Below are 13,199 nucleotides of genomic sequence, written 5' to 3'. Positions count from 1 at the left end.
CAAACGTAGCAACGTAAACATCGTGTTACCATAAGTACAAGCGCGATTGATGGGAACGCACAAACCTTTGTGGATTTCCGCACAAACTGTAAGCAGCAGGGGACCAAGCGCTCGAAGAGAGCGCAGATGAGGGCCTTGTGTGGGGCGCTTAGCGGTGGCGGCCTGGCATTCAGCCAGGAGGTGAGCAGAGGCCTCCAGCCCAGGATGTGGGGCTCCATGTAAATCATGCCACAGCGGGACACCTGCCACCCAACAGACACGGCGTCAGCCTAGAGCGGCGGGGTGGCGCGGCGGCAAACACTCGTTCCTCAGAGCGAGAAGACCTTGATTTAAATTCCCGACTGGCGTGCCTTTCTGTGTGGAGTTTGTATATTATCCCCGTGTTCTGCGTGGGTTTCCTTAGGGTTCAACAGTCTCTCTCCATAACTATACACATATAGTACAATGTCCCTGATGTTGGCCAAACATCCCCATGTAGCAGGATGCTTCTGTAAATTAGTCTTTGGGTTCAGTGTGCATTTCCTGGTTAAAGAAGTAATAAATAACATTATTATTGATTTGAAGCTTTCATGCCTGCAGGAATCCATACTCTTTGGTTCTTTCGGTAAAGTCACGTAGGTATAAAATAAAATAAATCACGACGTTTCGGGTGCAACACAAGCGTCCATCATCAGGTGGGAAAGCGTGGTCTGCTGCTGAGGCAGACTGTTCAACCTTTTAAAACAGTCTGCCTCAGCAGCAGACCATGCTTTCCCACCTGATGATGGATGCTTGTGTTGCGCACGAAACGTCGTGATTTATTTTATTTTATACCTACGTGACTTTACCGAAAGGACCAAAGAGTATCATTATTATGTCTGCTTTGCACACGTGGGGGACAGTTGCTTTATTGCTTATATTGACCTGGCATACAAAGGGATAATTGCAGCTGCTCAACACCGTTGTATAGAAGCAGCCTGATGTATGGCATGGCAGCGTAGGCACTCGCAGGCACATTCCATGTCTTCTCTTTGTTATTACTTTTAGTGCATAAGAGGTTTTCTTTTGGGTTAGATCGCTTAAATGTATGTGTTGTTAAAACCCGCCACTGCCAGAGAATCAGCAGATAAGCTGAGGCATTCGCAGTGACTCTTCAACGCATGAACAGTGAGCGCCGGGCCCAACCGTGTACTCACGGTCGCGGGCGACGCTACTTCGAGGTCCATTGGTTCAAATATGAGGTTGGTGGTTGATGCCAGCTGGATGATCTCTCCGCTCATGAGACACAGCTTCTTGTTGTCATCCAGCACCGTGTTCATGTTCTCAATCCACACGGCGTCGACGGGTCCATCGAACACCAGCCACTTCCTGTCTGGGCTCTAAGCACATGGCCGACATCAAAACAGAGTTATGATTTACTTGATTGAACTTGAAATGAGATTGACTCCCCCCCCTCTTTCTCCATTCCTTTCCCGGCGAAAAGGGATCTGACGCACGTACCACATAATGCTATGGTCCTACACGTCTGCGTTGGTTGTCTGTCCGAGCCGGCTATCCCGCTATGCACCGCTCACCTGTTGCGGAAGTTGTACACCCCCTCCCCCAACCGTTGTTGGATCAGTAAAAATGATTTATTTTTAAAAAAACAGTTATGATTATGCACGTCGATAATAATATTCTGCACATGTACGGCAATAAGGTTCATATTTGTTGAATAACTTTTGTTTGTGAAAATGTATCAGAAGGATGGTGTACGTGTGTCCGACAATATTGTTATTTCGCTTGTCAAAGTGCACAACCATGGTTGATGGCCCATGCAATCCTGGCTCAGCGAAATGTTCCTAAAGCTCTGTAAGGCACTTTGTCTTTACCGTTGTTGATGTTTACCCAGGAGGGTCCTGCTGATGTTTTTCACCGTAGGCGGGAGATCTTGCGATGCGGTTCATGTGATCAATATTTGTTTTATGATTAGGCCACGTCGTGGTGGTAGCTTGATGCCAACATTCACGTCATTAACCGTCCATCACCCGACCAGGTGGTCACGTTTACAAAGATATTATTTACATGTTCTAATGTATTGCTCAAACTGTGACCAATAAAGTTCCTCACAAGTGGCTTAAATCACGACTGAATTTAATGTTGCTATGTGTTTCCTAATTAAGTAATTTGTGAGTATTTGGTAAAAATGTGTCAGTGACGCTGGCACACAATAGCCTACTCTTCTTCAGACGACATCAAGGAATCTTTAACGTCCACTGGGAAGCAGACGGTGCCGAGTAGTTTACGTTTAATACACCCGCAGCATTGACCAGGGCGGCCTGCCGGATTCAAACCGTGAACCTCTGCAACGAGCAGTGAACGCGCTACTACTGGGCCATGTCACCATGTTGACCCTAGTATACTAGGCCATGTCACCATGTTGACCCTGGTATACTGGGCAATGTCACCATGTTGACCCTGGTATACTGGGCCATGTCACCATGTTGACCCTGGTATACTGAGCTATGTCACCATGTTGACCCTGGTATACTGGGCCATGTCACCATGTTGACCCTGGTATACTAGGCCATGTCACCATGTTGACCCTGGTATACTAGGCCATGTCACCATGTTGACCCTGGTATACTGGGCCATGTCACCATGTTGACTCTGGTATACTAGGCCATGTCACCATGTTGACCCTGGTATACTGGGCCATGTCACTATGTTGACCCTGGTACAGTGGGCCGTGTCACCATGTTGACCCTGGTATACTAGGCCATGTCACCATGTTGACCCTGATATACTGGGCCATGTCACCATGTTGACCCTGGTATACTGGGCCATATCACCATGTTGACCCTGGTATACTAGGCCATGTCACCATGTTGACCCTGGTATACTGGGCAATGTCACCATGTTGACCCTGGTATACTGGGCAATGTCACCATGTTGACCCTGGTATACTGGGCAATGTCACCATGTTGACCTTGATATACTGGGCCATGTCACCATGTTGACCCTGGTATACTGGGCAATGTCACCATGTTGACCCTGGTATACTAGGCCATGTCACCATGTTGACCCTGGTATACTAGGCCATGTCACCATGTTGACCCTGGTATACTAGGCCATGTCACCATGTTGACCCTGGTATACTGGGCAATGTCACCATGTTGACCCTGGTATACTGGGCAATGTCACCATGTTGACCCTGATATACTGGGCCATGTCACCATGTTGACCCTGGTATACTGGGCAATGTCACCATGTTGACCCTGGTATACTGGGCCATGTCACCATGTTGACCCTGGTATACTAGGCCATGTCACCATGTTGACCCTGATATACTAGGCCATGTCACCATGTTGACCCTGATATACTGGGCAATGTCACTATGTTGACCCTGGTATACTGGGCAATGTCACCATGTTGACCCTGGTACACTGGGCCGTGTGACCATGTTGACCCTAGTACACTGGGCCGTGTCACCACATTGACGTTGGTATACTGCCGAGTGCGCCTGTACGTTTGCCGAAAGTCTGTATTTGTGTGGGTGCGTTAATTCCAAGCCATACAGTAGATGTGGCGAAGGCTCGGTAGCTGACGGCCAAGACACCATCGGACCACTCGTGGGAGATGGCGTCAAACTGCCCGTACAGCTGCCCCATGGTGATCGCCTTAGGATTGAGAACTGTGATCTGCACTTTGTTCTCTGCCATCAATGCCTGTAAACGACACCACATTTAAGAAACACATTCCACCAACACAGTTAAAATGTATCTCTCCATCATGGGACCTCCTTTGCCAGTACCAAATATGAGAATAGGTTTTCTCCTTTTTTCTGGCAACAAAACAGGTGTTAAGATGTTAAAACACCAAACTGAAACCTTTCACAAGGAATCATGTCTGTATTAACCACAATACTTGTGGTCAGAATGCAAAAAAAAACTGATTGGTCCACACCAGAGACAGCTTCTTTTGAGCCTAAAAGGCTCATCCTCTGGTCTAACACCGTTTTGAGACTAGGCTCAAAAGAAAGCTGTCTCTGGTGTGGACCAATCAGTTTCAAAGACAATGCATATGTAGTGGAGTAGATAATGCGCATAGGAATTGGCCATATACAGTACATACAGACAGACAAGGAGAACGGGTCACACGAGGTCGAACAGGTGGTCGAGTCGCGAGTGGCGTAAACAAACCCAAGTAATTAAGGGAATCGTGGCACGAGGGCTGTGATTGGTCGAGAGGCTGTTAGCGTTAAGTGGTGGCGTCTGAATGTCTGATGAAGGGGACAGGTGCGGGCTGGCGGGAAACGGCCAGCGAGCCACGTGGCAATGAATTAAGGGTAATGCGAGAGGGGATAAAACGCGAGGTGGTTTGAACGGAGGGGAGTTGCTGTTGGGGAGTTGCTGTTGGAGAGTTGCTGCTGGGGAGTTGTTGCTGGGGAGTTGTTGCTGGGGAGTTGTTACTGGAGAGTTGTTGCTGGGCAGTTGTTGCTGGGCAGTTGTTGGCGAGATGTGAAGAGATACGAAGAAGACAGCTGGAAATGTTAGGGAAGAATAGATAGAGAGCCGGACCCCAAAGACAGTAAATAGCGATAGGGAGAGTCACCGTTAGCGGAGATAGAGTCACTGTGTGTGAATAGATGGAAGTCACTGCATGTGAAGAGATAGCGGCAATACTGTGTGTGAGGAGATAGAAGACAAACCACTGTGTGTGGAAGGGAAGTCACTGCGTGTGAAGAGATAGCGGCGTTACTGTGTGTGAGGAGATAGAAGACGAACCACTGTGTGTGGAAGGGAAGTCACTGCGTGTGAAGAGATAGCGGCGATACTGTGTGTGAGGAGATAGAAGACGAACCACTGTGTGTGGAAGAGATAGAAGATGAACCACTGTGTGTGGAAGGGAAGACACTGTGTGTGAAGAGATAGGCGAAGAAACACTGTGTGTGGAAGGGGATGCACGGACGATGCTGAAGTAAATCGGAGTGTACGAGTTGGCGGAGCACGGAGAGAATTACTGTGTGTACGGAACGATGGAATAAAAGTGACGGCGGAAAAAGAGACGGTTGTCGTCCGAGTGAATTCACGGCACTACACATATATTATCAGAGTATGTTTTTTTGTTTGCATTCTGACCACAAGTATTGTGGTTTATGCAGACATGATTCCATTTAAAAGGTTTCAGTTTGGTATTTTCACATCTTAACACCTGTTTTGTTGCCAGAAAAAATGGGAAAACCTATTCTCATGTATCTCTCCACTCTTGCGTTTATTATCATGCTGTAACATTTGTGCTGCATATGCAGTCACTTCACAAAATATATTCCTTATGTATATATTCCACCTGGATAATCCCTTGAGATCAAAGTTTCGCTTGCAAGGTTTGCAATTGACACACACACACCGCAAGTTCTTAATGATGTGTACATAAACATAAAAATGTCTAGTTTATGCAGTTTGTGCCTTTATGCAATATCACGCTCAGTCAAAATACAGATATACATACAGGAAATATTAATGAACGAACAGCGCCAGTTCATGTAGAATGTACTGTGGCTGCTGTGAGAGTGAAATGTAATGAGGATTGAAGTAATAAACAGCGGTTTACAATGTGGCAACGTTTTTCTGTGCCATAAAACAGAAGAAGTGAATTCGTCAGGATCAGAAGTTTCAGAAATGTATTTCCCGAGTAAGGCCCTTTGAGTTAAGAAGCTCTTTTTCTCAAAGGCGATTTGACCGGCACACAAGATCAAAGAACTCACCTTTTCAAAGATATCTCCCAAGGATCTCACCTTTTGACAGATATCTCCCAAGAATCTCACTTTTTCACAGATATCTCCCAAGGATCTCACCTTTGCACAGATATCTCCCAAGGATCTCACCTTTTAAAAGATATCTCCCAAGAATCTCACCTTTTCACAGATATCTCCCAAGGATCTCACCTATTCACAGATATCTCTCAAGAATCTCACCTTTTCACAGATATCTCCCAAGGCCGCAGCCAGAACACGGTAAGCGCATGTTTTTCCTCCAAATGGCTCGCCGACAATCATGAAGCCGTGACGGACGATCATCATCTCATAAATTTGCAAGATTTTCTCGGCAAAAAAATCCGTCATCTGCAGGTTCATCTTCTCACAGTTTTCCTTGATGGCTTCCAGCAAGACCACATAGTCTGGCTTCGGTAGCTTGACACCAGGAAATAGATCAGATGTAATGCCCTGTTGGAAATACGTATAAAAAATAGATATTAATACTTTGATATTTGCATTATCTTTGTGATGTTCGCCTTTTGGTGTTCTCTGGTCTAACACTGGTGAGACAAGGCCATAAAGGAGGCTGTCTCTGGTGTAGGCCAATCAGTTTGAAGGACAATTCATACATTATTATCAAAGCATGTTTGTATCCATGTATGTTTTACCAGAAGCATGCGTCGTTAATGCAGACTTGATGCCATGCAATAGGTGTCTTGGTGATTGAACACTTTAACACCTGTATTCTTGCCAAAACGGGTATACGCCTATTCTTTGTTTCATCATTTTGATACCAGCGAAAGGGGTCATGTAGATATTAACAGTTAAACAGGCCTCTCATAATCACCACCGCACAAATGAGGTCTGCACGATTGATGGCCCTTTACTCACTCGTTATTTTGAATAGTGCGTGTAATGTTTTTTTAATCTCTTAACTGACATTCTTAAAGAATTGTTACTTTTAATGTTGTATGTATGTGCAGTGTAGTGAAATACGCAGTGCGCACTGTTAACCGAGAGCAACCGAGGGCAAACAGGCGCGCGCGTGTGCAACGTTCGGCTTGCACCGCCACATAATTAAGGGGGCTAAGCGGGTGCAAACCGGGCCGGCCGGTTGTGCACGCTGACAGCGGAGGTATTGTTGATTAATAGGCTGACAGGCACCAGCCTGGCTCGCCTTAAAGAGACACACGAGAGCTCTAGGATAATTGGCAGGAGGACATAAGGACGTGTTTGTGAGCGGAGCGGGATCAGTTGTTGCTCAAGCCGTCAACGCGACATCAACCCTCACGAGCCGCCACCGGGCGGGTGATGGTTGATCCCCCCCTCTCGGGACAGGCGAGTGAGTGGGTCTGAGGGAGTGTAGGCAAGGGCAGCGGTGAAGTGTGAGAAGCTGCTGGGTGCTGAGGCGCTGTATGCGAAGCCTCTGTGTGGAGAAGCTGCTGAGGCGCTGTATGCGAAGCCTCTGTGTAGAAAAGCTGCTGTGTGAGCGGAGCTGCTGTGTGCATGTTAAGTGACGTGTAAAGTAGATAAGAGTGGGGAACAGGTTAACAAGAAGTGACCGTATAGATAGTGATAGGAGTGCCTACAACTGGTGCAAAAATAGGTGAATAAAGTGTAAGCAGGTGACTTGTTACAACGTGTCAGTCCGAGTTATATTTGAAGACACTACAGTATGTATGTTGAACTTCTTTCGCACTATACGTAGCCAACTGTGCTAATCTGATAGTGCTGGCCACTTGATGTTCTGGGCTTCGGGCTTGTGCTCAGCAACTATATTAAACAATATATGTATTTGCATAGTAACCATAAATTCACACCAGCAATCAAAGTATGTATTCACAACTGGAGTGTGTATTCAACATTGTCCTTAATTGTGGATTCACAAACCTCAAATAGAGGGAGGTCGTGGGCCAGAAACTTTGGTAGGTTGACATCAACGATAGAACGCAGCATCAGGATGTCCTCGTTTTCACTCGGATACTTCAGCTGCAGAACAACAAGACTCAGAGTTCACTCGACACATGATATATGTTTGCACCAATGTGCCTAAACAAGACGGTTGAATTCAGCGCATACTACGTGCTATGACATGGCTCACAAACACGGTCATTCACGCAAAATACAAGAGAAGTGCGCAAAGAAGGAATTACACTGAGATACATTAAGAGGAACTCGTGGAGGAGAGAACGTGCACAGGTTATTGACATCACCCACACTCAAGAAAAGTGGGCTTGGGCAGGACATGGCGTGGCTAGAGGGAACCATGGACGAAGGTCAAGAAAACCAAGGAATGGAATGCATCAGAAAGGATGTACTCCGAGGAGACGGAGCGATTAAATCAGCTCTTGTATATGTGCTGGATTGATTGTTGGAACGCAAGATCATGAGAAGTCACAGTGGCTTAGGGAGGCTTTCATCCAGCAGTGGATTAATCAAGGCTGATGATGATGTTTAAACCAGGTGCACGGAACAATGATCAAAGCACATGGCTCACAATCAGTGCTGTGAATAGGAGATTAACAGTGCCCACAACAATACATGACCTTCGTGTGTTAAATATAAATCAACCTGCAGCAGAGCATTTGACTCATTACATATAAGTTGTCTCTCCATAGGACAACTGCGATTGATTTTCCCCACAAAGTGGTTTCATTTGATTAACTCCAGAGGGGGGGATAATGGGCCAAGTCAACCCCCAACCAGGAGTTTGAACTCGCGACCTTCCAATTGAGAGCCGCCCACTCTGTCGCCGAGCCACTCAGGCCGAATCGCACACAGCGTGCTCCGCTTTCAGGACCTGCCCACGTGACGCACGCTCAGCAGAGGCCGGGGTGCGCATTACCTTGAGGTTCCCAGCGGCAGTGAGCACCGACTTGACGGCGCGCATGCCGTAGTCGTAGTGGTGCTGCGACGACAGCTGCTCTGAGCAGAGGCGGTAGGTGGCGACGATCTTCACCGACAGCGGCCGCGCGCTCACGAAGCCGAAGGAGTAGAGCATGATCTCCGCGATCATGGCGTAGTCTGGCACCATCATGGCCACGGTGCGGAACAGCGCCTGCAAAACGGAGACGTCGAGTTTAGTTGGACGGCCGAGAGACCGGCCCTGCTTGACCGTTGCTTCACGAAGCCTGCGAGCTCAAGTTGGAGCACCTCCACAGAAACGCCGTTGTCCACAGGGTCACCGTCCTCGTTTCTCAGTTAAGCCGTGTGGAGGTACAAACTCAGCAGTTGATTGCTTGCTCTCACATCACTGCTGCGTAACCACCACTTTACACAGCAGTTGTCAACGCATAGTCAGTCGGTTTCCACTGGCACCAGAATTCGAATCTTTATTTATCCTAGAAGAATTAATCAGGAGGATGTAATGAACGAACCCATTGTGACGACGCATGAAACAGCATCGCTACCTTTTGCAAAGCCGGCCTGCGTTACATCAAGACAACTGAAGAATATTGTACACTATATTTAAAAAAACATTTAAACGTAACAAACCTCGACTAACTTTATTAATTATTTTCATGAAAATTTGATTCATGTTAAGAATGTAAATTGCACTTAATTTTGTTTTAGGATTATATAAATTCTGGACAAGAAAGTGACAAGGTTAGACGTTCAAAATTTACGAAACAAATTCATCCTTGCCCAGAAACACGTTTAGACACACACAACATATTGTATGATCATAACTTGTAACAGCTACTTTGAGATCACTTAGATTGGGATGGTTTAATGATATTGCATTGCAGAGGGTCTAGTTGTGAAACAACTACTGAGAGATAGAAAATAAATAAGTAGACAATTCGCCTCCTTCACGTATCTGTCCCTCCCCATGAAAAACAAAGTATTTTTTTGCTTATCCCATCAGCCACAGAGCCTTCTGGGAGTGCATAATTTCAGTAGCATTGGTTCAACACAAGCGCACTCTGGACCAGTTTCAACATTCAGTGTCTCATCAGCAGCTAGGCTTTTCTTAAGCCAATGTTGAAACCGAACCCAGAAGGCCGTGTGACTGATGGGATGTTCAAAAAAATATAGGTTTCTCTTTTACATAGAGACAAAAACACGAGGGAAGCGTTGTTGTCTGCTTATCCATTTCATTGCATACATCCTCCACAACGACGCGACCGAATACGCAGTGTCCTGACAGGTCGATGTATCACCTTCAGATTGTCAGGCAGCTCAGAGCGGCCAGCGTAGCCCGGGTTCATGGTGATGAAGACGGCGCAGGTGGGGTTCAGCTTCAACTCTGTCCCCTCAAACATCAGCGTGTCCGACCCCGTGTTGATGCCTGCCGCCATCGCATGCAGCCCTCGTTACCTCTCGGTCCAATAAAGTATTGCATTCATATATAAGACCCATGCCTTTCATAGAGAGGGTTCCTTGCCTATAAACATCTGCCAGTTTTACCAGCATTGGTTCAAGCGATCCTGATTCTGGTGATCAGACACTGAATGTCAAAACCAGTCCAGAGTGTGCGTGTGTTGAACCAACGATGCTTAAATTATGATTTTCCAGAAGGCCGTCTGGCTCATGGGATGTGTAAACCACTTTTATTTATTATGTAGAAGAACAAGATATGTGAAGGATGTGTATTGTCTGTTTATTTAGTGTCACTTTTATTCTTCACAATGAAGCTAATGATTGATCTCATGAGAGAGGCAGTTATTTTTTGTGCCGCTTTAGGACCTTCCGTAAGAACATAATCCCAAAGTACGTGCAATGTACAGCTCTGGTACACAGTGTGAGAGTTCTGCTCGTGTTTCGGTTTGTGTTGATTGTGAATCTAAAGGTACGCTCGTTACAGTGAGCGCTCTCATTGCAGTCAGTGTACCTTGGAGTGGGCCCATTGCAATGTGAAAGATTGAGCCTACGTCGTCAGCAGCAATGGGGCTGGACATTCTGTGTGGCTGGACAGTGAAACTCCATTAACGGTCATCATTGGTACATAGGAGGTGGCTGGATGCTCTTGGGGATATTGAAATGTTAGAGCACAGAGCCAGCGCTGCTAGGATCCTGTGTTCAATATCTGGGTTTCAATCTATAATGCGGTGTAGATTATGGATTGTGTACATTTGGGTTTTAGTGGAAGGACATATACGTGAACGAGGCGTGCTGTCTGCATACTTTGTTTCTCATATTCTCTACAATGACAAAAATTTTTATTTTGTTTTAAAATATGGACTTCAACATGATGTTCATTTAATACTTAGCAAAGTTGTGCGTGAGGTCAGATGACCTCACGCACACCTTGACTAAGTATTAAATAACCTCAAAACAGCTGATCTTGAACCTGCACCATTAGAGTTAATCAGTAAAAAATCGTTGATGCTGTACAGGTCTCAGATTTGTTTCGTTGTCCAAGTGTTTCAAGTGACGTGTTCCATCACCTTGAACCAGGGCTGTGGTTGATGGAGAATGCAGCAACGCTCATGACAGTCAGGATCTGCTGTGTCAGTCTCTCTAGTCAGGCTCTGCTATGTCAGCACCTCTCTGGATGGTCAGGATCTGCTGTGTGATACTCTCTAGTCAAGCTCTGCTGAGTCAGCACCTCTCTGGATAGTCAGGATCTGCTGTGTGAGTCTCTCTAGTCAGGCTCTGCTATGTCAGCACCTCTCTGGATGGTCAGGATCTGCTGTGTCAGTCTCTCTAGTCACGCTCTGCTGTGTCAGCATCTCTCTGGATGGTCAGGATCTGCTGTGTGATACTCTCTAGTCAGGCTCTGCTATGTCAGCACCTCTATGGATAGTCAGGATCTGCTGTCAGTCTCTCTAGTCAGGCTCTGCTGTGTCAACACCTCTCTGGATGGCCAGGATCTGCTGTGTGAGTCTCTCTAGTCAGGCTCTGCTGAGTCAACACCTCTCTGGATGGTCAGGATCTGCTGTGTCAGTCTCTCTAGTCACGCTCTGCTGTATCAACACCTCTCTGGATAGTCAGGATCTGCTGTGTCAGTCTCTCCAGTCACGCTCTGCTGTGTCAACACCTCTCTGGATAGTCAGGATCTGATGTGTGAGTCTTTCTAGTCAGGCTCTGCTGAGTCAACACCTCTCTGGATAGTCAGGATCTGCTGTGTGAGTCTCTCTAGTCAGGCTCTGCTGTGTCAACACCTCTCTGGATAGTCAGGATCTGCTGTGTGAGTCTCTCTAGTCAGGCTCTGCTGTGTCAACACCTCTCTGGATAGTCAGGACCTGATGTGTGAGTCTCTCTAATCAGACTCTGCTGTCAGCACCTCTCTGGATGGTCAGGATCTGCTGAGCCACCACGGACAGCACCTCGAGGTCGATGCGGTTGAACTCGTCGAAGCAGGCCCACGCGCCGCACGACAACAATCCCTACAACCCCCCCCCCCCCCCCCCCCAGCACGCAGATTACATTCTACGTCAATCAAAAGTTGTAATAACAATAACAATGCTTTCGTTAAGTTAACTTTCGTACATTCATACACAGCATCATACGTGCAAACTGCACCTACGATTAGCACGGTTGGCTACATACGGTGCGAAAGAAGTTCCAAATGCATACAATAGTTGCAAATACTGTGGAATTTGTAATGTGCGCAGCGTTCCCACAGAAGGGTGGGGAAACCACAGACGAGCAGAAAGGCAGCCAGAACCAAAGCTCTGTGATCCTATATTGTTTGGCCAACCCCATTAACGTTTACAATCGTGGCAGGAAACTGGAGCAACTCGATGACATCCACACATGTAAGGGGGGTGGGGGGGGTAGCTTCAATCCACGTCTAGATGGAACACAGATGTAAACTACTTGCTGTAATGCTATACCCTGGAAAGCCAGGAGATGTGACCTCGTTGCAAAAAAAAAAATTGCGTGTTAAAGAGTGAATGCTCTTGCTAGAAAACAAGACCTTTTTAAAGAGTTAATGCTCTTGCTAGAAAACAAGACCTTTTACAGGAGATCATCGATTATCCGGCAGCTTCAGGGGGAAGGGGCCACCGGATTTTCAAAAACGCCGGATAATTATCACTAATCATTATTTAATATCTTGATTTGAAGCTTTCGTGACTGCAGGAATCCATACTCTTTGGTTCTTTCAGTAAAGTCACGTAGGTAGAAAATAAACTAAAAGTAGGTATAAAATAAAATAAAAAAATACCTACGTGACTTTACTGAAATAACCAAAGAGTATTATTTAAAATCGCTTTTTTTTGCACATTCTTGCATAACATTATGTTTTCGGTATTGTGCGTGTGTTTTTTGTGTGTTTTAAATGTTTACGATATGAACTTGGCATAAATAATCATACAAATAGACAAAAATAAATATCTGACTGTAAAAAGTTATTGTATTTACTGTACCGTACTTACCACTCTAATCTCGAAGACTCTGCATGGGGTGATGTACGTACTATGCTCTTGTTTCAACAACCATGTGTTTGATGATCGTCTGGACTGGTTACAGCCTTTGGAGCAGTTTTTGCCGGTTACATCGGATCGGCCCAGGACCGCTGGATAACGTTGGAAGC

The 13,199-nt window shown here is 46.2% G+C and overlaps 1 protein-coding gene across 2 annotated transcripts in view; it reads right to left on the bottom strand.

Moving 5' to 3' along the window:
• DNAH7 (dynein axonemal heavy chain 7) overlaps window positions 1-13,199 on the bottom strand; it is a 78,346-nt gene that overhangs the window by 39,163 nt on the left and 25,984 nt on the right. For both annotated transcript variants that reach the window (XM_032965426.2, XM_032965427.2), the window contains exons 25-32: window positions 11,946-12,048; window positions 9,880-10,007; window positions 8,562-8,774; window positions 7,607-7,705; window positions 5,936-6,184; window positions 3,537-3,686; window positions 1,176-1,358; window positions 66-242 (exon numbers count right to left, since the gene is read on the bottom strand). In XM_032965426.2, coding sequence (XP_032821317.2) covers window positions 66-242; window positions 1,176-1,358; window positions 3,537-3,686; window positions 5,936-6,184; window positions 7,607-7,705; window positions 8,562-8,774; window positions 9,880-10,007; window positions 11,946-12,048 — 1,302 coding nt within the window. The remainder of the gene's footprint in view (window positions 1-65; window positions 243-1,175; window positions 1,359-3,536; window positions 3,687-5,935; window positions 6,185-7,606; window positions 7,706-8,561; window positions 8,775-9,879; window positions 10,008-11,945; window positions 12,049-13,199) is intronic.

The sequence above is a fragment of the Petromyzon marinus genome, chromosome 34, assembly GCF_048934315.1.
Source record: "Petromyzon marinus isolate PM22_M1 ecotype Great Lakes invasive population chromosome 34, UKy_Petmar_22M1.pri1.0, whole genome shotgun sequence".
In the NCBI taxonomy this organism is placed as follows: domain Eukaryota; kingdom Metazoa; phylum Chordata; class Hyperoartia; order Petromyzontiformes; family Petromyzontidae; genus Petromyzon; species Petromyzon marinus.
This window is presented reverse-complemented; position numbering and strand designations above follow the sequence as displayed.